Genomic DNA, 21,409 nt, shown 5'->3' with positions numbered 1-21,409 from the left:
CTCCGGGAGTTGGTGATGGACAGAGAGGCCTGGCGTGCTGCGATTCATGGGGTCGCAAAGAGTCGGAAACGACTGAGCGACTGAACTGAACGGAAGGACACTAGGTGGGGCAGCTCTGCCCGGTAGTCCCCGGCGACTCTCTCCCCGCCCCATGAACTTCCGCCCCCAGCAGCTCCTCTGCTCCAACGGGCCGACGGCAGCGAGATACGCGAGGACGCGCAGGCGTGCGCGGCCCTGGGGTTGGGGGGGGGAGCGGAGCCCAGGGGTAGCTGGGAAGCGACGCAGGACGTGCGTACGTGCTCGCTCGCGGTGGCGGCGGCGGATCGGAGAGGCCAGAGCCGGAGACCGAGCAGGGATCGGGCCCCGGGCGGGGGCGGTGCGAGCGGCGCCAAGCGAATCCTGGGGGCGGGGACGGAGCCGGGGCGGGAGGGACTGGAGCGGAGCCCGGGAACTAGGCGGGAGGTCCCAGGGTCTCGGGTTGGGGGGGTGGAGCCGCACTTCGTCGCCGCGGGGGTGCCGGGACTCCGGCCGCAGTGCCGCCGCCATCACGGACTTCCTGTGGGACAAGCGCACGGGCCTCGCCGCCAGAACGGTGAGCGCGCGGGCTGGCGGGCCGCGGGGCCGCGCGGAAAGATGGCGGCGACCGTGGGGCGGGCGGAGAGAAGATTGGACTGGGGGCAAGGGCCCCGGACGAGATTAGGAGAGGGGCTGAAAAGCCCCATTCTAGAGCCCCATTTCTAGGGGCTGAAACCTGGAAAGTGGCAGAGGTGCAGTGTAGGAAGATGAGGTGGAAGGTCGACCTGCCTTAGATGTATTTTGGGAAGACCAGTAGGGAAGTTGGGAGAGATCAAAGTAGGAGAAGGAGTGATGGAGTGCGAATAGGAGTGGTTTCAGAGATGAGAAAGAGCAGAATATCAAAGTTGGACCAGAGAACCGTCGTGTCACTTGGAGGGTAAGGAGAGAGTTTGACTTCAGGAGTGAGTTCTGGATTTTCTAAGTGAGAAAGGGGAAAAAATTGATAAAAGAAGTTGAGAAAGGTTGTAGGCTGGAGATACTTGGGGGATGGGGAGAAGGAAAGCCTGTGAGGAACTTTGGTGGCAGTGTGTATGTGATAAGATGACATTTGTGTGGCTGTCCTAAGCACACTTGGATTACCTGTTAGAATAGTGTGTTTGCATCTTCTTGGTTGCCTTAAGCACTATTGGGCCAAGAATGAATCGAATGCCACCCTCCTCCTCAATTTGAGAAGTAGCTCAAAATGGGAGCCAGATGTTGGAGCCTCTTAAGCCTTTTCTGCACCTAATGCTGAAAAACCCCCACCCACCCAAGAAGACTTCTGTCCCTGCTATCTTTGGATTTATCTCATTCTGTCCTCCTAGTCTCATCTTCCCTGATTTTGACTGACTTCTCTCTGATTCTTTCCTTGAAGGAAAAAAAAAGAGTTTGTGCATCATGCCATTTCAATCCAATCACTGAAAGGTGGCCAACTTAGTTTACTGGTGCTGGTATTAATTAAACATCAGTTATTCTGTACTTAGTAAGCACAAAAGAGGGGAGGCTGGATGTGAAGCTGACTGCAGCCTGGAGCCTCCTGTATTGTATTAAGACTATGGGAGATTTGGCCAGTGATGTGAGAAATGATTGAGATAGTTCAAAGGGCCAAACCCAGATTCCTGAAACTTACTTATATTTGGTTTACACAACTATACCTGGAAACCTGGGAAACTGGATTCCTGCCCTCAGGACATGGATGGCCTATTTGGGGAGATAATCTACACTTTGAGTAATTGTAAAACATTTGTGATAATATTGTATAGTAAATCATTATTCTCTTTGAGTTGTGAGGAACTCAGAATGCCACAGATCTACCCTAGATACCAGCCAAGGATGAATTGTTGCAGTCTTCGTGAGTTGCACAGTCTCACCTGTAATGAGCTGTGGCCCAGACCTGAGTGTCATCATGAGACCCTGTTTGAGGAAAATCAGAACAGAGCAATGAGCTGAGTAGGAGGAAGATTCCTAAAGTTTTCAACCAGAGTTAGTATACTACTTTATCAAGGAGAAATTGTAAGCCCAGAGGAAGACTGAGGAGTTGTGAGTGGTTTAAAAAAAAAAAAAAAAAAGTTGGAATTGAAGAACAGAAAACAGCATTTCTAGGGCAGCCAGTCCTTGGAGGGGATTTCGGAAAACTCAGATCCTGCCCCTACTATTTCTCCTTTCCCTATCCTTACAGATGCCTCATCCTCGAAGGTACCACTCTTCTGAGAGAGGCAGCAGAGGGAGTTACCATGAGCATTATCGGAGCCGAAAGCATAAGCGACGAAGAAGCCGCTCCTGGTCAAGCAGCAGTGACCGTACGCGGCGGCGCCGACGGGAAGACAGTTACCATGTCCGTTCCCGAAGGTGAGGCTTCAGGAAGAAAAACTCAAATTAGACCCACTCACTTATTTGTTTATTCAACAAAGATTTATCAGTTTCAACCTAAGTAGTTAATATTACGTGATGCTTAACCCATTTACATTGTGGTGTTAAGAATGTTATCGTAGAGGAAGTATGTTTGAAAGGGGCTAAGGAAGCCTCCAGCAGGTTTGAGTGCAGTGGGGCAAGATGTATAAATCAGGGAAAACTTCCCAGAGAACGTGGCATCTAAGCTTGTCTGAATGACAAGAGAAGTGTTGTAGGCAAAGAGAAAGCAAATGCAAAGGACTAGGAACTTGAGATGACTTATCAGTTAATAGATAAAACAGAGTTAGGTCTCCATGGTTTTAATAAGTCAGCCACATGTTCAGTGGAAGGGATGGGTTAAGGATTGTTCGGAGCAAAGCTGCATGTCAGTCAGAAATGGCTTGAGAAAGAAACAGCTCTTCATGCCATTACATCTCTGGAGGAGAGGAGGAGGCCCTCAGGAGGAGTTGTCCCGCAGGTGTCTTTTTAGAGGTTACGGTGATGTGCAGATGTGGGGATCATCCTCTGTGCTTAGTTACTTCACTGCCCTGGCTCTTGTTCCTCTCAGAGTGGCTTGAGTGTGTGAGAACTACTTTTCTCACGGTACTGCTTTTCCTCAGTGAGGGGGGACCTCGTTAAATGGTATGGCAAGGACTGTGACCTGAACAGATGCACCTAATTAGGATGTGTGTTGTCCAACAGCAGCTATGATGATCGTTCATCCGATCGGAGGGCGTATGACCGGCGATACTGTGGCAGCTACAGGCGCAACGACTACAGCCGAGATCGGGGAGAAGCCTACTATGACACAGACTACCGGCATTCCTATGAGTACCATCGGGAGAACAGCAGTTACCGCAGCCAGCGCAGCAGCCGTAGGAAGCACCGACGGCGGAGACGGCGCAGCCGGACATTCAGCCGTTCGTCTTCGGTGAGTGCTAGCCCAGGCCCTTCCTCTCCCCACTCTTCTTCAGCCCTCTGGGACCCCGGTAAGTGAGGAACATTGGGGCATGAACACTGAGGTGCTCGCTTGGAAGCTCTCCAGCTCTTGGAGGGCCCTGAATCTGCTTCGGAGGTGAATGGGCACAGAGCATTTGTGAATCCCCGTGCCCTCCCTGGCATGCTGGGCTTATTGTGTTGGGAGCAGCTCTTCCACCCCCGAGAGGCCTCCATTTTCTAATGGGGACCTTGCTTTTGAACAGCCTTTTTCCCCCAAGCCCTGGACTCTGGCCCCCTCAGCAGGTGGGCTTGGGTGGGAGCAAGGGGAGACCTGTGCCTGCCTGGAAGGGCACCGTGTAGAGCATGGGGTTGTGGGTGACATTGGCAACAACACCACTTCTCCGCTCTGCCCGTGCCTCTCCCCGTTCCCATTTTGGGTTTGGGGACTTGGGATTGCGCGCCGCTCTCTCTTCTCACCCCGATCCGCCTTACTGCATCTGACGTGTTCCCTTCCACTGTCCCCCATCATTGTCTGTCCCCCCTGGCTGGGCGCCTGTGACCGGTGACCCCTCCACCACCCACCCCGCCTCCCTCCGGCCCCCGCTCCGACACCTGGCTTGCTCCGACCCCCCCCGCCCCCCGACAGCAGCACAGCAGCCGGAGAGCCAAGAGTGTAGAGGACGACGCTGAGGGCCACCTCATCTACCACGTCGGGGACTGGCTACAAGAGCGATGTACAAGCCAAATCGTAACAATCCTATAGCCTGTAATGGTCCCATAGCCATCCTAACGTCCTGAGCCAACCCAAGCCACAGCCTCTTTTGCCTTTTCTCAGTGGTGTTGTTTATCTGGGTGGTTTGAGTTGCTGTTGAGAATTGACCTCTGCTGTCCACTCCCAGCTCTCATGGCCCCTGGGTTAAAGGTGGTGGGAATCACGCAGGGGTTTTCTTCCCCTGTGACCATCTGTATCTGTTCCCCCTTCCTTCATCTCCTCACCCCAGATTGCTGTGCCCTTTTTTCTTCAAACTGAACTCATTCCCCACCCTTTCTTCCCCCCTTCTCCCCCACCCTGCTTTTTTCATTTCAGATGAAATTGTAAGCACCTTGGGAGAGGGGACCTTCGGCCGAGTTGTACAGTGTGTTGACCATCGCAGGTAAATGTCAGCCCATTCCAGACTCCACACCTGCTAGCCATAAAGAGGTAGTGAGGGTTATCTGGGGCTTTTTTTGGTTAATGAGCCAAAGATAGGATTTCTTAATCCCCAGGCAGCCCTGTTCATTCTTAGATATTCTTGAGATTCCAGCAAAAGCCTTTCCTGCCATCCTGTAGGGGTGGGGCTCGGGTTGCCCTGAAGATCATTAAAAATGTGGAAAAGTACAAGGAAGCAGCTCGCCTAGAAATCAATGTGCTGGAGAAAATCAATGAGAAGGACCCTGACAACAAGAAGTAAGCGGTGCTGGAATATGTGGGGCATCTGAGAGGCTACACCTCAAGACGGGAAAACCTTCCCAACATGGACTAGACAGGCAGAGGAGTTGTAGACTGTCTCATCTTCTGTTCATCATCGTAGAGTAGTAGAACATTACTGTTACTGAAAGGAAGGAAGGAGGGGCAGGAAGGGAGGGTCTGTGACATTCTGTAATCCATTCCCCTTGTTCTGAGGACAGTTAGATTGCTCTGCAGTTGAACTCCAACTCAGGATGACCTTTGTAGGAATGTGCCCTGGAAATGGCCCTAAGACTGAGAATCAACATTTTTCATCAAAAAAGTACTTTAAATTTTAATAGAACTATGCTGATGAAGTTGCAGGTGTTTATGTGTAGTCTTTCTGTTCACACTCATTGCATAATGTAAAATTTAAGAGGATTACTGAAAGACATAAGTAGGTGTAAACATGGGCCCAGAGATGGCTGATGGTGAGTGAATTTCAAGAGCGGGAGCTGGGGTCGTGTTGATGGAGTGGCAGTTTGACAATTCAGGGTCCACACTGGAGCCTGGCACTCAGCAGCTCCTGTTTAACTATTTGAAATGTTGCAGGAAAATGGTTTGAAGTTTGTCAAGTAGTACTTCTCTTCCTGGGTCTGCCAGAAAGGCCATTCTGTAGTTGAACTGAATTTTCTTGGTGATAATAGCTGGCATGTTTTTATCCAAGTATGTGCAGTCAGCAGCAGTAGTCCTTTGTTGGAGGGGTGGTGGACAGATGGGAGCTCATCAGACATCCCCCTTCCATCTCTTTTCCCAGCCTCTGTGTCCAGATGTTTGACTGGTTTGACTACCATGGCCACATGTGTATCTCCTTTGAGCTTCTGGGCCTTAGCACCTTCGATTTCCTCAAAGACAACAACTACCTGCCCTACCCCATCCACCAAGTGCGCCACATGGCCTTCCAGCTGTGCCAGGCCGTCAAGTGTGAGTGGGGTGGGCCAGGGCGGACTCGGGGCAGCCCTTCCTCCACTGGACCTCTCTGGTCTCAGTTGTACACTGGTGAAGCCCCTAAACAGTCGACTCGATAATCTGCAGTTCTTCTATTCACTGTCGTGTTGGCATCTCTTCCTCTTCTGACTTAACTCCTTCACTGTTGTCATCACTGATGGCTTCTCCTCCACGTTCAACCTAGCAGGAGCTAGAAAAGAAAGCATTTGAAGTCAGAGCTCTTAATTACCTCTCTTTTTCTTCGCTCCCCTTTGGGAAAGTAAGTCAGGCACTAAGCACAAGGAGACAGACAGAGTCCTCGAGCTAGAGGTTTGCATTCATCTGGAGTTGAGGTGCCCTCTGCTCTCAGCAAGCCACCTGGGAGCAGGGGGTAGCCAAGGCTCCAGGTTGAGAATTCAGACTAGTACATACATCCTCCTCAGTCATCAGAATAATACAGTTTCACAGAAGTAAATTCACAGGAGTCAGATAGACACACGTTAAAGCACAAAGATATAACTCATAGGGACTTCTGTGATAGTCCACTGGTTAAGACTCCACGCTCTGTTGCAGGGTTCAGCCCTTGGTTAGGGAAGTAAGATCCCTGCATATCACGAGGTGTGACCAGGGGAAGGAAAAAACCATAGCAAACCATCTTTATACATTGGTTGAGAAATATATATATAACTATGTTAATAAGCGTAGAGTTTGTTAGACTAGGCATTTCATTTGGAAGTAGAGCAGAAAGCAGCCACGTGCTTCCAAACCTGCCTCCTCACCAGCTTTGAGCTAGGTGACCAAGCTTGGGGTCAGCTGGTAGTAGGTAATTCTGGCCACCTGGACCAACCCTGACCTGGCCTTCTCCTCTGCAGTCCTCCATGATAACAAGCTGACACATACGGACCTCAAGCCTGAAAATATTCTGTTTGTGAATTCGGACTATGAGCTCACCTACAACCTAGAGAAGGTAAGGTGGACAGGGTCTGTCCCTTGGCCAGTGCGCTCAGGTGGCCATCGCCACTTTGCCTTTCTCTTAGCCCTTTTTGTCCTCCCTTTTACTTTTTTCTCCCACACTTTCTGCTCTGGCTCTGAAAAAAACGGAATACCAAAATAGATGGAAAGGGAAAGATTTAAGATTTAGATTCAAAGAGAATTTGGAAGCAGAACTTCAGTTAACTTTCCTGTATAATGAAAATGCTTACAAGGTTCTTGGTTTGGTTTCTTTTCTGTAAGGAAAGCTCAGCTCTGTTGACTAACTGGAGATCAAGGGGATCTCAGCTAAGGAAGCTATTCCTCACTTTGCTATCTGCTATATATTATCGAAAAACTGTATATCAGTCACTTAGGTATACTCTTCAGATGCATGCTATTCTATAGTTACTCCTAAATCCTCTTTCTCCCCCATTCCTAAAGTAATCTGATGGATATGGGGGAGGCTGTAAAAGCAGAAGACATGTGTGGGAGCAGGCAGGAGGTCAGAGTTGGTTTTTTAAGGCTCAGAAGCACTTTAGAGAATAGCAGCAGAATCTTGGTCTGTTTTTTCTCTCAGTCTCGGTGCAGAGGTTCATGTTTTTCCTGCTTTGCCTCCTAGAAGCGGGATGAGCGCAGTGTGAAGAGCACAGCTGTGCGGGTAGTAGACTTTGGCAGTGCCACCTTCGACCATGAGCACCATAGTACCATTGTCTCCACCCGCCATTATCGAGCGCCAGAGGTCATTCTTGGTAAGAGGGGGAAGGACAATCTTGTCCAAGTATGTGAGGTGGTATGGTGGTGAGGGGGGCCCCGAGCCTCATAATACCTTTCCTTCCCATCCTTACCTAGAGTTGGGCTGGTCTCAGCCTTGTGATGTGTGGAGTATAGGCTGTATCATCTTCGAATACTATGTTGGCTTCACCCTCTTCCAAGTAAGTGGTTGGGTGTCTTATGAGACCACCAGGCATTCTTCTACCTGATTTCCTTCTCTGCTGAGAATCTGCCTGCTCATTCCTCCACATTGTTTAGCTTCCTAACAGCTAGACCCCAGTATCCCTTCTCAGTCCCTTGCTCAGTTCTGTCTTTGTTTCCCAGACCCATGACAACAGAGAGCATCTAGCCATGATGGAAAGGATCTTGGGTCCCATCCCTTCCCGGATGATCCGAAAGACAAGGTGAACCTGGAGTGGGAGGAATGTAACCCTTCTCCTTTTCTCGCCACAGAATTGGTCTCTATCACGTTTTCTTTTGTCTTCAACACCTGGCTTGCCCTCAGCTACTTTCAGATGGGAGAAATCCCATAACAAGAGGAACCTCCTGATTCCTTAACTTCCCCCTTCCCCTCTAGGAAGCAGAAATATTTTTATCGGGGTCGCCTGGATTGGGATGAGAACACATCAGCTGGGCGCTACGTTCGAGAAAACTGCAAACCACTTCGGGTGAGCCGGACTGGGAGTGAATAGTGCCCACCACCCAGAGGTCCCTTCCTTCTTAAGGTGTTTTGCCCCTGGAATGCCTTTCACAAGCAAAGAGTTAGGAAACAAGGGGAGGAAAACTGAAAGAAGACATCTTTTGTTGATAGGAGAGAAAGGGAGTGGTTTTATGGAAGGAATGAGGTTAGACAGCCATTTATTTCTTGAGCCAACCAGAGAAAATAAACTGCCTTTGAAGAGCTTACATTTTATTGAGCTAAAGAAGATTCATGAAGTTGTCAAGGATAAAAATAAGTAGAACTTTCAGAGAGTATGAAGGAATAATTGTGCTAGTGGGAAGGCAAGTTGAGCTGTAACATCAGAAATGGCCCTGGTGTGGTCCTAGTCAAGTAGCATCATATGGTCACGAGCAGAGCCTTGGTCCTTGAGGATTGAAAGCTAGGGCCTTGAAGAAGGCGGGGCTTACAAGGCACCGTGCCTCACCTTTTTCCTGCCCTCCACCACCAGCGGTATTTGACCTCAGAGGCAGAGGAACACCACCAGCTCTTCGATCTGATTGAAAGCATGCTAGAGTATGAACCTGCCAAGCGGCTGACCTTGGGCGAAGCCCTTCAACACCCTTTCTTCGCCCGCCTTCGGGCTGAGCCACCTAACGCCAAGTTGTGGGACTCCAGTCGAGATATCAGTCGGTGACGATCTGTCCCTGGGCACCCCTGTGTCTCTTAACAGCAGTGGGTGTCCAGTCCAGGACACTGGTGCTTTTTTATACAAGAGAACAGAGCCGGAGCTCACTCCTTCCTCCTGGCTCCCTATGTACCTGTGAATATGTGAAATAGTGTAAATATGAAAGAACTTGTACCACCGCTTCAACCCCTGCCTTGTACATAATGCTATTCCATTTCACACTCTTCCCACCCTCACCTGCCCCTTCAACAGCTGAGTTGGATCTGGGCAGAATGAGGTAACCAGAAGGCATCTACACCATGTTTTATAAGGAATTTTGTACAGTCTTTGTGAAATAAAATGATGTGCTTCACCCGACCCCCATCCCTGGAGTTTGAGGTTTGGAGGTGCTGGGGTGGTGGGATGATTAGATTGGCAACGAAGGGAGTCCCATCTTACCCTTCAAAATTAACCTCAGGCTACCAGTTTATCTGAGCGATGGGTGGGTAACATTTGACTGTAAGAAAGGGTTGTAAAGTTAGCACATATTTGATCTGGAATAATGAGGTTTGGGAAAGAGGTTCGGTTAGTATAGCTGGGCCCCAGGGTAGGGTCAGAAATGCAGATAAAAAACTTCCTGAACTGGGCTCCTGGGATACCGCCACCACCGGTCTGAGGACTCCCATCATACTTCTCTTGCGAAGGCTAGGACGGATCGCGATTCTAACGCGAGGCCTACTGGGATGTGTAGTTCGTTAATCGAAGGAAGTTACGTCGGGAAGGGGCGGTACTTGGCTACTGAGACAGAGTTAGAGATGTCACGTGGGGTACTTCCTTCTTTTCCTTTATTCGAGACGCAGGCGCAACTCGCTGCTGCTGCGGGGATCCTTGTGACCCTTCCGGTCGGTACAACCAATCCGTGCACAGGGAAGCGGGGCGGACCGAGAAGAGCGGAGCGGAGGGAGCTCTGAGAGCCGCTGCCGCCGCCACTGCCGCGGCAGGGGCGTGGAGGGCAGGGGGCGGCCCAAGCCGAAGTTGCAAACATGGCTCAAGGCAGAGACGGTGGAAACCCTTTCGCCGAGCCCGGCGAGCTTGACAACCCCTTTCAGGTGACTTGCGCCGGCCTCTTTTAGGCGGCTGGGGTGGTTTCTCGGTTCTAGAGGGTCGGGCTAACTTGTATTCCTGTTCGTGACATTTGATCCGAGAAAGGGCCGCCACGTGGGTGTGACGACGACTCCAAACCAGTGAGCATCCTTGGGGGGCGGGCCCTGCCCCTTAAGGCGCTGGTACTGGTAGTGTGGGGTGAAAGGTTGGGGGCAGATATATTGGGACAACAGCGTGGCCTCAAGCTGCAGTTCTTGGAGCCACAGCAATTGAGAAGAGGCCCCTATGAGTTCCCGCAGAGGCACCAGGTGCCAACTGAGCCGCAGTTCTCTGCCCACAGGACCCAGCTGTGATCCAGCATCGACCCAGCACGCACTATGCTACTCTTGACGTCTACAACCCTTTTGAGACCCGGGAGGTGAGATTCTGGAGAGCACAGGAAGCCCGGGAAGGGTAGGGTATGCCAACAAGGCCACTGTGTTGAGGTCCAGGGGACTTTTCTGCACGCAAAAGAAGGAAGAAGCACCGTGATCTTGGCTCCCTGGAAGAGGCCAGTCTGCCATGGGATGCCTAACCCATCTAAAGACATCAAGGCCAGAGATCTCAGTTTGAGTTCTAAATGTCAGTCTTGGGATTACCTGGATTCTATCAGGGCCTGATGAAGACCCTGTCTGGGGAGGCTTTTTTAAAGATGAAAAGGGATGGGCTTGGTTGGAGTTGAGAAAACAAAGTATGCTTAGGTACACAATTAGAAAGCAAGGGATGAAGAAAACTAGACCTGGTTGTCTCACTGGAATATAAAAATGTAAGAGTTTTTTAAAAGTTTAAGGAGGTTGATTTCGTAGATGAGTGCTTTGAATCTTGGCTAAGGAACTTGATGTGAGGGTAGCTGGAAGTTATTAGAGAGTTCTATGATATAAACACAATAATTAGCTTTCTAATTGGGGGAAGGGCTGCCACTTTAGGTAATGAGTTTTAGGTCTAAAGGTATTCAAGTAGACTCTAGCCTCCTGTGTTATGGGGGACTAGATGACGCTTAAGGTCTTTTCCAAACTCAACAGCCACCACCAAGCTATGAGCCTCCTGCCCCTGTTCCGATAGCTCCACCCTCAGCTCCACCCTTGCAGTCCTCAAGAAAACTCAGCCCCACAGAACCCAAGAACTATGGCTCCTACAGCACCCAGGTAGGGGGGCGTATAGGTAGGGGTATGGGGAGAGGGCATCCCTGTGGTTCAGGACTCACATTTCCGGCTGCTCTTACTGGGCAGGCTTCAACTGCAGCAGCCACAGCTGAGCTGCTAAAGAAACAGGAGGAGCTCAACCGAAAGGCAGAGGAGTTGGACCGAAGGGAGCGAGAACTCCAGCATGCTGCCCTGGGCAGCACAGCTAGTAAGTGGATCCTTGATGGGGTTGCGGAGGGCATCTGACAGCTTTGAAGTCTCAACAAAGGAGCTCAGAGCATGGGCACTGGAGCCAGATTGCAGAGTTTGAATTTGGGTGCAGTGGCTTATTAAGGATGAGCTCTTAGGCAAGTTACTTAATCTTGAGTGCCTCAGGTTCCTTACTTGTAAAATGAGAATAATGTTTGTACCTGTTTAACAGGATTGTTGTGAGGTTAAAGTTACATAGATAACTATATAGTTATATAGATGCCCAAATCCTGGGCATAGTGGTTAGAAGTTATAAGCCATAGTAAACAAAAGTCATAATAAACACTACTAATATAATTTTTCCTATTTGCTCTTGTCTTCCTGAACTCTCGAATTGGAAATAGAAAATCCAGGGGTAAAAGGAAGGGGGAGTGATTTGTTGGTCTCTGTCTTACTAGTGGGACCCTCCTGCTCTTTTTGTGCCTTACAGCTCGACAGAACAATTGGCCTCCTCTACCTTCTTTTTGCCCAGTTCAGCCCTGCTTTTTCCAGGACATCTCCATGGAGATCCCCCAAGAATTTCAGAAGACAGTATCCACCATGTACTACCTCTGGATGTGTGAGTAGTCAGAAACCTTTTTGAAAGAAAAGTATGGGCAGTAAGTTGTACATCATTCCTTTTCCTGGAGCTCACTCGCCCAGAACTAGATACTTTGAATGAAGTATCATTGAAGGCTCATTTCTCTGGCATTTTCCGGATTACTCCTTTTACAGTACTCAGAACTTATTCTCCAGTCTTCTAGCAAATGTACGTTCTTGCTCTCTCCCCCTTCTCCTTGTCCATATGCATAAATGTATTCTGGATCCTTTTAAAAGTCTTTGCAAATGGGATGACACATAGTTGAGATTTGCTGGTTGTCTCCCCTGTTGAGGATCCTGTGAAGGTGGAAGCTGCTTTCCTTTCCCTACTCTGCCGCATTCGGTGAGGGTTGTGGGGTGGGTTTCTCGGAGAAAGAGCTCTCACTGACCCATCATCCTGTCCCTCTGACCCTTAGGTAGCACTCTGGCTCTTCTTTTGAATTTTCTTGCCTGCCTGGCCAGCTTCTGTGTGGAGACCAGCAATGGCTCAGGCTTTGGGCTCTCTATCCTCTGGATCCTCCTCTTCACTCCCTGCTCCTTCGTCTGCTGGTATCGCCCCATGTACAAGGCTTTCCGGTAAGAAGGGGCAGTGGGGATGATGGCAGGGAGGGGACTTGGAGGGGCCCCTTTCTGCTCCTACAACCCTGATTCTTTGCCTACACTTCCCATTCTTTTCTCTTTGCAGGAGTGACAGTTCATTCAATTTCTTCGTTTTCTTCTTCATTTTCTTCGTCCAGGATGTTCTGTTTGTCCTCCAGGCCATTGGCATCCCAGGTTGGGGGTTCAGGTCTGTGAGACTGCAATTTACGCTAACCCCTTCCTCCCACTCTTTCTGATCAAGTCAGCATTGGGTACTGGAGTTGTTCAGAAAAAGGAACTGTGGTTTTAATCCTTGGGAGATGCTGGTTTAATAGGGGTACAGGACACCCTCCATGATAGAGAGCTCAGACAGTACTGTCAACAGACAGATTAAGGGAAAGCTGGCTGGACATGCTCAGTCTGAGGAGGCTTCCTGGAGGAGACATGTTTACACATGTTGAAGAGGAGGCATCCTCAAAAGAAAGGTCTGTTTGGAGTGAGGATGTCTGGAAGAGCTTGGAGAGCTAGGATGGTTCAGAAGCTGAGATTAAACTAGTTTGGGACTGTAGTGCATGGCAAGTTGCCAGACCCACAGGGAAACGGCCCCTGGTTTGATGAAGACGGGACCAGTGGAGAAGCTGGAAGGACTGGGACCTAACTGAACAGTTCTCCTCACTTCCGTGTATTTTCTCCTCCTTACAGTGGCTGGATCTCTGCCCTGGTGGTGCTGAAGGTCAACACAGCTGTAGCTGTACTCATGCTGCTGGTTGCCCTGTTCTTCACTGGCATTGCTGTGCTGGGAATTGTTATGCTGAAGCGGGTGAGGGGCTGTAGGTGGGGCCTGGAGAGTGATATCACGTGTCCCTGGGGACTTGACTGGAACATTCAGGAGCAACTGGGGAGGGCCAGGCAGATGGAAGGATTCTCAGCTAATGGACCTGAGCGGCGGAGGGCGGGGGTGGGGGGTTGTAGGGTATGTGTGCGTGTGTGTTGGTAGGGAGCCAGGAAGGAAAAGCTAGAGCTACAGGCTGGTGAGTGGTCGTGATGGTATTAGATTGGAGTGGGATTAACAGTGGCTGGAACATGCTGTAAAGTCTGTGCTTTCTACTTGCAGATCCACTCTTTGTATCGCCGCACAGGTGCCAGCTTTCAGAAGGCCCAGCAAGAGTTTGCAGCTGGTGTCTTCTCCAACCCTGCGGTGCGAACCGCAGCTGCCAATGCAGCCGCTGGGGCTGCAGAAAATGCCTTCCGGGCCCCGTGACCCCTAACTGGGATGCCCTGGCCCTTCCACTGAGGGAGGCGACTAGCCCCCATCCCTGAGGTCTCTGGGACTTTGAGACATCACTGTTTGATGTCTCCACTATAGTACCCCCAATCATACAACCATGACTGCTGAACCTGACTTAAGGGTGTGGGGAGCCCACCGTGACCCAGTCACTGCTTCCCTCCCACCCCTTAATCAGGCCACACTGCTGCCACAACTACACACCCGACCCGCTTCCCTCTGCTGTGCCAAGGCTGTTGCTTCGGTTATTTAAATAAAAAGAAAATGGAACTGGAACACAAATGCCGGTTTCTGGAATTTTAATGGGAACTAGGGCTTACAGAGTCCGGCACGACTGAGCGACTTCACTTTCACTTTTCACTTTCATGCACTGGAGAAGGAAATGGCAACCCACTCCAGTACTCTTGCCTAGAGAATCCCAGTGACGGGGGAGCCTGGTGGGCTGCCGTCTATGGGGTCGCACAGAGTCGGACACGACTGAAGCAACTTAGCAGTATCAGGTCTTACAGAAGATAAAGTGGAGGCGACTGGAGTGGAAGCTGAATTGTGGACTCTGGAGGGAAGGTCGGACCTGGCCTTAGTGTAAATGGAGAGCTGTGGCGGCGGGACAGCAGAGCCCACTGGCTGGCGCAGGAAGTGGGAGGGAAGTCCCCGGTTGGGCGTGGAATCGCGGAGCTGCCAGGGAACTCCGCTCTCCACCCCGCTCCTTTAATGACTTTCTCCTTTAAGAAAGAGCCGCTACCTCTGCTGGGAACGCAGCGGCCGAGGGGCGTGAGAGGCTGGGCGGGGCCCAAGTAGGCGCCGAAAGCTTTAGCTCGGGCCCTGCGGGGCCGGAGCTCCGCGCCAGACCAGCGGGGGCGGGCAGCTCGCCCGGCCGTCCGCCCCATCCCTCTCCGTCCCTCCCCCTTCCTCTCCCCCTCCCTCTCCCCCCAGGGTCTCTGACTGGGACTACAACTCCCGGGGTGCACCGCGCTCGCCCTCGTACCACGCCCCTCCTCCCGCACCATCTCATCCCCCATCCCCCGTCTCCAGTCCTGGACCTGCTGCAGCCTGAGCTAGGGGAGCAGGAGCATGGTGGGAAGGGGAGTGGGGCTGGCGACCCTGGAGACGGTGGCGCCGCAGCCTCTCCCCACCAGGCGGCCTCGGATCCAACTGGACACTCTGAAGGCACACCGACCGCGCCTCTAGAGTCACCCCACGCCGACCCGACCCTCTTCTCTAGACTTCTTTCCCATCCTTCTCGCCTTTTACCCTCCCACCCTTCCCGGTTCTGGAACGTCTCCCTCTCTTCACTCCCGGACCGGCTCTTTTCGGCGCCCCTCTTCCCTAGGGAGATGCGATGAGCCGGTGCCCCCGTGTCCTCATCGCCGTAACGGGCACGGTGCCCGTCCAGTACCCGTGGTGGGGAGGGAGCACTCCGCGGCCCCTCCGTGAGGCCTCCCCCTTGGACTCCCCCCCAGCTGGAGTCCCTGGGCCATGCCTCAGGGGACCCAGCCAGGGGGTGGGCTCTAGAGGGAGGGGGGTGGAGAGGAGGAAGGACGAGGCCTTGGGCACCTCTGAGATGCTCCCAAGCGCCAGGGGGTGCCGAGCAAGGCTCAGGCAACCGGGCGGCAGGCATGATGCCCTCGCCTAGCGATTCCAGCCGCTCGCTGACTAGCCGGCCCAGCACTCGGGGCCTTACACACCTCCGCCTCCACCGACCCTGGCTACAGGCCCTGCTCACGCTGGGGCTGGCTCAGGTGCTCCTGGGCGTCCTGGTGGTCACCTTCAGCATGGTGGCCTCCTCCATCACCACCACCGAGAGCGTCAAGAGATCCTGCCCGTCTTGGGCTGGGTTCTCGGTGAGTTGGGTGCACAGTTGTTGGGTGGGGGAGGCTCCTTGGGCCCCACCCCTCAACACCAGCTGCCAGTCCAAATCCTGGCCTCTCCTGGTCCTCTTACTCCTTACAGAGCTGGGTACACCCTGTGGTGCGGGGCTCACCCAGGTGCCTCCCCTTCATGCTGAGCCTGTGCCCGCTTTATCCCCAGCTGGCGTTTTCCGGGGTTGTTGGCATCGTGTCTTGGAAGCGGCCGTTCACTCTAGTGGTAGGTGCCAGGGTCTGATGCCCACTGGGAGGCAGGTGCCTAGCACCTGAGGGGATGCCCATTTATGTCCCCAAGAAGGGAACTGACCCTTCCATTCATGTTGACCAGGCATAAAAGCCTGTGCATGAGAGTGGCTCCCTTTGTGGTAGAGGGTATTTTGGGGGTCTCAGCCCTGAGGCTATGCCCTCTTTTCCCCAGATCTCCTTCTTCTCCTTGCTTTCGGTGCTCTGTGTCATGCTCAGCATGGCCGGCTCTGTTCTCTCCTGTAAAAACGCTCAGCTGGCCCGAGACTTCCAAGAATGCAACTTGGTGAGATCTGAGGAGGGAAAGCCTGAGTGTGCTAGTTGGGGGAGGTGTGTGGAACAGCTCGGCTTGTCCGGGTTCAGCCTGCCTCACTCTCTCCACTCTCACTCAGGATGGGAAGGTCTGCGTGTGCTGCCCCTCTGTTCGTCTTCTTAGGCCCTGTCCAGAGTCGGGGCAGGAACTGAAAATTGCTCTTAACTCCACCTGTGATGAAGCCCGAGGGGCCCTCAAGGTGAGCATGCACCCCATCTCCACCATTCCTTTCCCTCCCACCATCTTCCTGGCTCTGGCTCGCACTCTTGTGTCTCCTCCTGAGTCCTCACAGGCCCTGAATATGTGGGACTTACTGCACCCTAGGCTCCTCTCACATTCCTCTCTCTCGCCTTCCCCAGAACTTACTCTTCAGCGTCTGTGGGCTCACCATCTGTGCCGCCATAATCTGTACCCTCTCTGCCATTGTCTGCTGCATCCAGATCTTCTCCCTGGACCTTGTGCACACGGTGAGTGGGAAGCTGGGGTCAAGGCCAAGAAGGTAGGCTGGGGGCAGGGGTGTTTGTGTGCTGGGACTGGTCTTGGGGGGAGGGAATGGCTGCAGCTCTGGCTTTTGAGCACCAGGGGCTGTGGCTCACCTAATAGGCATGTTGACTGTAGGAATATTTAAGAGGGAGGGTGAGAAGGGGAATCACTGGGAGTAACAGAAATGTGTGATGTCAGCCCCAGGGCATTGGAGAATGGGACTAAAAGTTGGGCAGAGTCCAGAAGGTCTTAGATGGGGGCAGAGATAACGGGTTGATGGGCTGGTGGGGACAGAACAGAGAGTGATTCTGGGTGCAGAAGAGTCCATTAAGAGGAGGAATTTCTAGATAGGCAGGGTAAGAGGTGAAGGTCCTCAGCTGGGGCAGTTAGAAGAGGAACCTGTTCTGGCAAAGGAAGGGGCCAGAACTGAGCTTCTTGGAGGGGGCAGGGTCAGAAAATGTAGAGGAGAGAGGAATGTGGGAATCAAGGAGCTGTGTTCCCAGAATCCAAGCTTGCTGACCTGCTTGCTCCCCAGCAGTTGGCGCCTGAACGCTCAGTCTCAGGCCCTTTGGGGCCTCTGGGCTGTACCTCCTCGCCCCCAGACCCTCTCCTGCACACCATGCTGGACCTGGAGGAATTTGTACCACCCGTGCCCCCGCCACCGTACTACCCCCCAGAGTATACCTGCAGCTCAGAAACAGATGCGCAGAGGTGAGGCCAAGCAGAGTCCTATTGGGGGAACTAAGGAAGGAGACTGGGGCTGGGGCCAGATTGGTGGGGAGGGATCTTTTCAGAATAGTTCTTTTCCAGGCTTTGACCCTTTCCCTCCTTCTGCCAGCATCACCTACAATGGCTCCATGGACAGCCCAGTGCCCTTATACCCTACTGATTGCCCCCCTTCTTATGAGGCCGTCATGGGGCTACGAGGAGACAGTCAGGTGAGAGCAGGGCTTGGTGCAGGCTGGGGAGTCCAAGATAGAGCCTGAAAATCTGAGTGAGCTGCTGGTACTGGATAAAGATAATACTAGTTCTCGTGATCTAAAGCACTAGAACATCCACTGTCTCTTTGATCTGCCTGAGAAGGTAGTGAGGTGGGTGGGGTAAGAACGATTATTTCCATTTTACAGACGTGGAAACTGAGGCCCACATAAAGTGACTTGGACCAAGTGACAAAGCTGCTGGACTGGAATCTAGGTCTCCAGAGCTCTGTCAAGCCTATGGGGTGGCCATGTCGGTGTGCAGGGCTGGATGCTTGACCCTTGTGTCTTCTGCAGGCCACTCTGTTTGATCCTCAGCTGCATGATGGCTCCTGCATCTGCGAGCGAGTGGCCTCCATTGTAGATGGTGAGCAGAAAGTGGGGAGGGTGGATCAAGACGGACGCCTGGGATAGCTGAGCTGGTGGGGGGCAGGGCAGAAATTAGACGGAGTTGGTGGTTGAGTGACAAGCGAGGGTTGGGTTTTCCTGGAATCCTGGACTTAGTGGTCTCCTCTGAGGTAACACTGGAGGCAGGCTGGCCCCCAAAGGGCTTGCCCTGAGGAAAGAGGCACTGCCTCGCCTGGCCAGGCTGATGCTACCCAGCCGCCCCTACTGCCCACAGTGTCCATGGACAGCGGGTCTCTGGTGCTGTCTGCCATTGGCGACCTCCCGGGCGGCTCCAGCCCATCGGAGGACTCGTGCCTGCTGGAGTTGCAGGGCTCCGTGCGCTCCGTTGACTACGTGCTCTTCCGCTCTATTCAGCGCAGCCGCGCTGGCTACTGCCTCAGCCTGGACTGCGGCCTTCGGGGCCCCTTCGAGGACAGCCCCCTTCCCCGGCGGCCCCCAAGGGCAGCCCGCTCCTATTCCTGCTCTGCCCCCGAAGCCCCACCCCCACTGGGTGCCCCCACAGCGGCCCGCAGCTGCCACCGGCTGGAGGGCTGGCCGCCTTGGGTGGGACCCTGCTTCCCCGAGCTGAGGCGGCGGGTCCCCCGGGGAGGCAGCCGGCCAGCTGCGGCCCCTTCCCCCCGAGCCCCGGCCCGCCGCTTCAGCGATAGCTCAGGTTCCCTCACCCCACCGGGGCACCGGCCTCCTCACCCGGCTCCCCCACCACCGCTGCTGCTGCCACGGTCCCACAGTGACCCAGGCATCACCACCTCCAGCAACACTGGTGAGCCCCCACAAGGTTCAGGAAAGGGTAGGCACTGGGAGTGAGAGGGCCAATGATGCCCGCCAGGATTTGGGACATTACTGGGGTTTCTGAGGAGGCAGAAATTCTGGTTCACACCTGCATCAGACACTTATGTCACCTGTGAAAAACACACCAGTCAGTAGCTTAGTGGTTAAAAAAAGAGGATTTGGTTGTTCGAACCCAGTCTCACAGGCCCCAGCTTGGGTTACCTACTCCTTCCAGCCTCGGTTTCTCACCTGTAAAATGGGTATAATAACAGCACCTCACTGTACATACTGTGGTGTTACTGAGGAGAGATGCAGGTCAGATGCTTCCGCCCTGGCACAGAACATGCTTGTCATTACCATTATGTGCCAGGGACTGGGGAGGATGCAGCAGAGAGTGATGGCACCTTAGTCCCTGATTTGGTGGATTGTTCCATCTAGTTGCTGGCAGACATGGGCAGTGACAATGCCCCCTTGGTTGGGAGTGGGCTGTAGGAGCTGGGCTTGGGTTCTCAGGAGGGCGGTGAGATGGGTGGGGGTGTCTACAGCGCACTCGCAACTCCGTCCGTGTTTCTCTCCCCTCTTCTTCAGCTGAATTCAGGGACCTTTATACCAAAGTGCTTGAGGAAGAAGCTGCTTCCGTTTCCTCTGCAGATACAGGTTAGGCACATTGTTGGTGCCCAGGGGGTGGGGGATAGGGCAGTGCTGCCTGGCCTTTTCTGCACCTCCCATTCCACCCACTCTCCCTCTCTCTCTCTCCAGGGCTCTGCTCTGAAGCCTGCCTCTTCCGTCTAGCCCATTGCCCTTCCCCCAAGTTGCTCCGTGCCCGCTCAGCAGAGAAGCGGCGCCCTGTGCCCACCTTCCAGAAGGTCCCCCTGCCCTCGGGCCCTGCACCAGCCCACTCCCTGGGGGACCTGAAGGGCAGCTTGCCAGGCCGGGGCCTGGTCACCCGTTTCCTCCAGATGTCCAGGAAGGCCCCAGATCCCAATGGGAATGGAGCCCATGGGCATAAACAGGTAGAGTCAGGGGAGCCAAGGAAGACACCCAGGAAAGCCTGGAACTTCGAGTTAGGGGCCACACTGATGCTCTCTCCTGTGGCCCCATCTAGGTGCCCCGGAGCCCCTGGGGCCGGCCAGGCCAAGAGAGCCTCCACCTTCGCAGCTGCGGCGACCTGAGCTCCGGCTCCTCCCTGAGGCGTCTCCTGTCCGGCCGCAGGCTGGAGCGTGCTACCCGTCCCCACAGCCTCAGCCTCAATGGGGGCAGCCGGGAGACTGGGCTCTGACCCAGGTGTCCTCCAACACTGAACAGATCCAGATGAATGCTGGGGCCACAGTAGCCCTCAGCACCTCTTGCACTGGCTGACGCACAGAGAAACCTGCTGAACAGTCCCAGAAGTATCCGTTTCCCTCCTACCTCTAGGGGCTCCTGCTGCTTGCCTCCGCCGTATGACCTGGGAGAGCTCCTGTCCTGTGCTGCATGGGTGTTCAGGTTCTGGGGGGCATGCCTGTGCTTCCGGTGCTGGAGGAGGAAAATAAAGTCCAGTTCCTCCAGCGTGACAGTAACTCTGATTCACCAGGGGTTGTGGCCAGGGCACAGGCATGTCCCGGTTGTTTAAGCATAGGGGGCTGTATGCCTGTGCAATGGGGTGGTGAGGCATGAAGGGTCAGAAAAATCAGGCTGGCCTCTCAGCTCTACCACTTCTAACTGCATGACCTTGGGCAAGTTATTTAACCTCAACTGCCTGATCCATAGAACATTGTGAGGACGAAAGTTTGTAAAGCTCTTAACACACTAAGCCTTCAATAAATTTCAGTTTTTCCCTTCTCTTCTGGATCATTCTTTATCACCATTGAGATTTGTGCTAGCATCTCTCTTCGTTATGAAAACTCTCAAGACACCAATATCTATTTCCAGCTACCACACAGTATCTCTTCCCCTTTTCATAGCCAAACATTTTTTCTCTTCCTTCCTTCTACTCAAACATCCATTCTCTCCTCGCCCATCAGGCTCCTTCCCCTCCCTCTCCCTAGGCACTGCTCTTGAAACAGATTTTTCGGTAACCAAAAGAAGTATCAGACCCAGTGGCCGTTTCTCTGCTTGCATGCATTTCACTTGACCTCTAAGAAGCATTTAACCCACGTAATCAGCATCTTTTCTCTTGAATTTTCCCCCTTTCTTGTCTTTAAAGACATCACATTGTTGTTGTTTAGTTGCTAAGCTGTGTTTGACTCTTTTGAGACCCCCATGGACTGTAGCCCACCAGGCTCCTCTGTCCATGGGACTTCACAGGCAAGAATACTGGAGTGGGTTGCCATTTGCTTCTCCAGGGGATCTTCCCAAACCCGGGATGGAACCTGAGTCTCCTGCATTGACAGGCAGATTCTTTACCACTGAGCCACCAGGGAAGCCCAGAGACATCATACTCTTCTATATTTCCTCCTCCTTTGCTGTCATGGTATCATTTGTCAGCATTCACACCTCTGCCTAGCTGATTAACACTGGAGAGCCCTAGG

General features: G+C 53.0%; 3 protein-coding genes across 10 annotated transcripts; all 3 read left to right on the top strand.

Moving 5' to 3' along the window:
• Nucleotides 1-350: 350 nt before the first annotated feature.
• CLK2 (CDC like kinase 2) lies at nt 351-9,243 on the top strand. Of its 5 annotated transcripts, none has more exons than XM_070367308.1 (13): nt 351-592; nt 2,234-2,403; nt 3,151-3,376; nt 4,034-4,118; nt 4,472-4,538; nt 4,715-4,831; nt 5,628-5,794; nt 6,670-6,764; nt 7,389-7,518; nt 7,619-7,701; nt 7,865-7,944; nt 8,118-8,208; nt 8,710-9,243. In XM_070367308.1, the coding sequence occupies exons 2-13, from the start codon at nt 2,234-2,236 to the stop codon at nt 8,893-8,895; spliced, it is 1,497 nt and encodes a 498-aa protein (XP_070223409.1). In that variant the 5' UTR covers nt 351-592; the 3' UTR covers nt 8,896-9,243. The 5 variants fall into 5 exon arrangements, with proteins under 5 accessions (XP_070223409.1, XP_070223408.1, XP_070223407.1 ...); XM_070367307.1 differs by having other exon boundaries at nt 352-592; nt 4,031-4,118; XM_070367306.1 differs by having other exon boundaries at nt 356-592; nt 3,148-3,376.
• Nucleotides 9,244-9,731: 488 nt separating this feature from the next.
• SCAMP3 (secretory carrier membrane protein 3) lies at nt 9,732-14,124 on the top strand. The gene is made up of 9 exons (XM_005898687.3): nt 9,732-9,974; nt 10,310-10,387; nt 11,031-11,153; nt 11,238-11,358; nt 11,830-11,958; nt 12,395-12,554; nt 12,664-12,765; nt 13,260-13,377; nt 13,672-14,124. The coding sequence occupies exons 1-9, from the start codon at nt 9,909-9,911 to the stop codon at nt 13,816-13,818; spliced, it is 1,044 nt and encodes a 347-aa protein (XP_005898749.1). The 5' UTR covers nt 9,732-9,908; the 3' UTR covers nt 13,819-14,124.
• Nucleotides 14,125-14,263: 139 nt separating this feature from the next.
• On the top strand, nt 14,264-20,720 carry ENTREP3 (endosomal transmembrane epsin interactor 3). 4 transcript variants are annotated; one of them, XM_070367304.1, is made up of 12 exons: nt 14,264-15,683; nt 15,871-15,927; nt 16,126-16,236; nt 16,343-16,462; nt 16,623-16,730; nt 17,285-17,457; nt 17,585-17,684; nt 18,021-18,090; nt 18,346-18,891; nt 19,488-19,556; nt 19,659-19,912; nt 20,005-20,720. In XM_070367304.1, the coding sequence occupies exons 1-12, from the start codon at nt 15,459-15,461 to the stop codon at nt 20,176-20,178; spliced, it is 2,007 nt and encodes a 668-aa protein (XP_070223405.1). In that variant the 5' UTR covers nt 14,264-15,458; the 3' UTR covers nt 20,179-20,720. The 4 variants fall into 4 exon arrangements, with proteins under 4 accessions (XP_070223405.1, XP_070223404.1, XP_070223403.1 ...); XM_070367303.1 differs by having other exon boundaries at nt 17,282-17,457; XM_070367302.1 differs by having other exon boundaries at nt 15,793-15,927.
• The last annotated feature ends 689 nt before the right edge of the window (nt 20,721-21,409 follow it).

This window comes from Bos mutus, chromosome 3 (assembly GCF_027580195.1).
Source record: "Bos mutus isolate GX-2022 chromosome 3, NWIPB_WYAK_1.1, whole genome shotgun sequence".
Taxonomy (NCBI): domain Eukaryota; kingdom Metazoa; phylum Chordata; class Mammalia; order Artiodactyla; family Bovidae; genus Bos; species Bos mutus.
The sequence above is the reverse complement of the archived record's forward strand: the minus strand, read 5'-3'. Positions and strand labels throughout refer to the sequence as shown.

What these genes read in the sequence shown, in the direction of transcription:
- ENTREP3 (XM_070367301.1), top strand. Translation starts at nt 15,459, where the DNA reads ATGATGCCCTCGCCTAGCGATTCCAGCCGCTCGCTGACTAGCCGGCCC. An exon ending in AGCGGCCGTTCACTCTAGTG is followed by an intron (nt 15,928 to 16,125) that starts GTAGGTGCCAGG and finishes TCTTTTCCCCAG; the next exon opens with ATCTCCTTCTTCTCCTTGCT. An exon ending in GGCTACGAGGAGACAGTCAG is followed by an intron (nt 17,685 to 18,020) that starts GTGAGAGCAGGG and finishes TGTCTTCTGCAG; the next exon opens with GCCACTCTGTTTGATCCTCA.
- CLK2 (XM_070367305.1), top strand. Translation starts at nt 2,234, where the DNA reads ATGCCTCATCCTCGAAGGTACCACTCTTCTGAGAGAGGCAGCAGAGGG. An exon ending in AGCGCCAGAGGTCATTCTTG is followed by an intron (nt 7,519 to 7,618) that starts GTAAGAGGGGGA and finishes ATCCTTACCTAG; the next exon opens with AGTTGGGCTGGTCTCAGCCT. An exon ending in CGGATGATCCGAAAGACAAG is followed by an intron (nt 7,945 to 8,117) that starts GTGAACCTGGAG and finishes CTTCCCCTCTAG; the next exon opens with GAAGCAGAAATATTTTTATC.
- SCAMP3 (XM_005898687.3), top strand. Translation starts at nt 9,909, where the DNA reads ATGGCTCAAGGCAGAGACGGTGGAAACCCTTTCGCCGAGCCCGGCGAG. An exon ending in ACCCTTTTGAGACCCGGGAG is followed by an intron (nt 10,388 to 11,030) that starts GTGAGATTCTGG and finishes CAAACTCAACAG; the next exon opens with CCACCACCAAGCTATGAGCC. An exon ending in CATGTACTACCTCTGGATGT is followed by an intron (nt 11,959 to 12,394) that starts GTGAGTAGTCAG and finishes TCTGACCCTTAG; the next exon opens with GTAGCACTCTGGCTCTTCTT.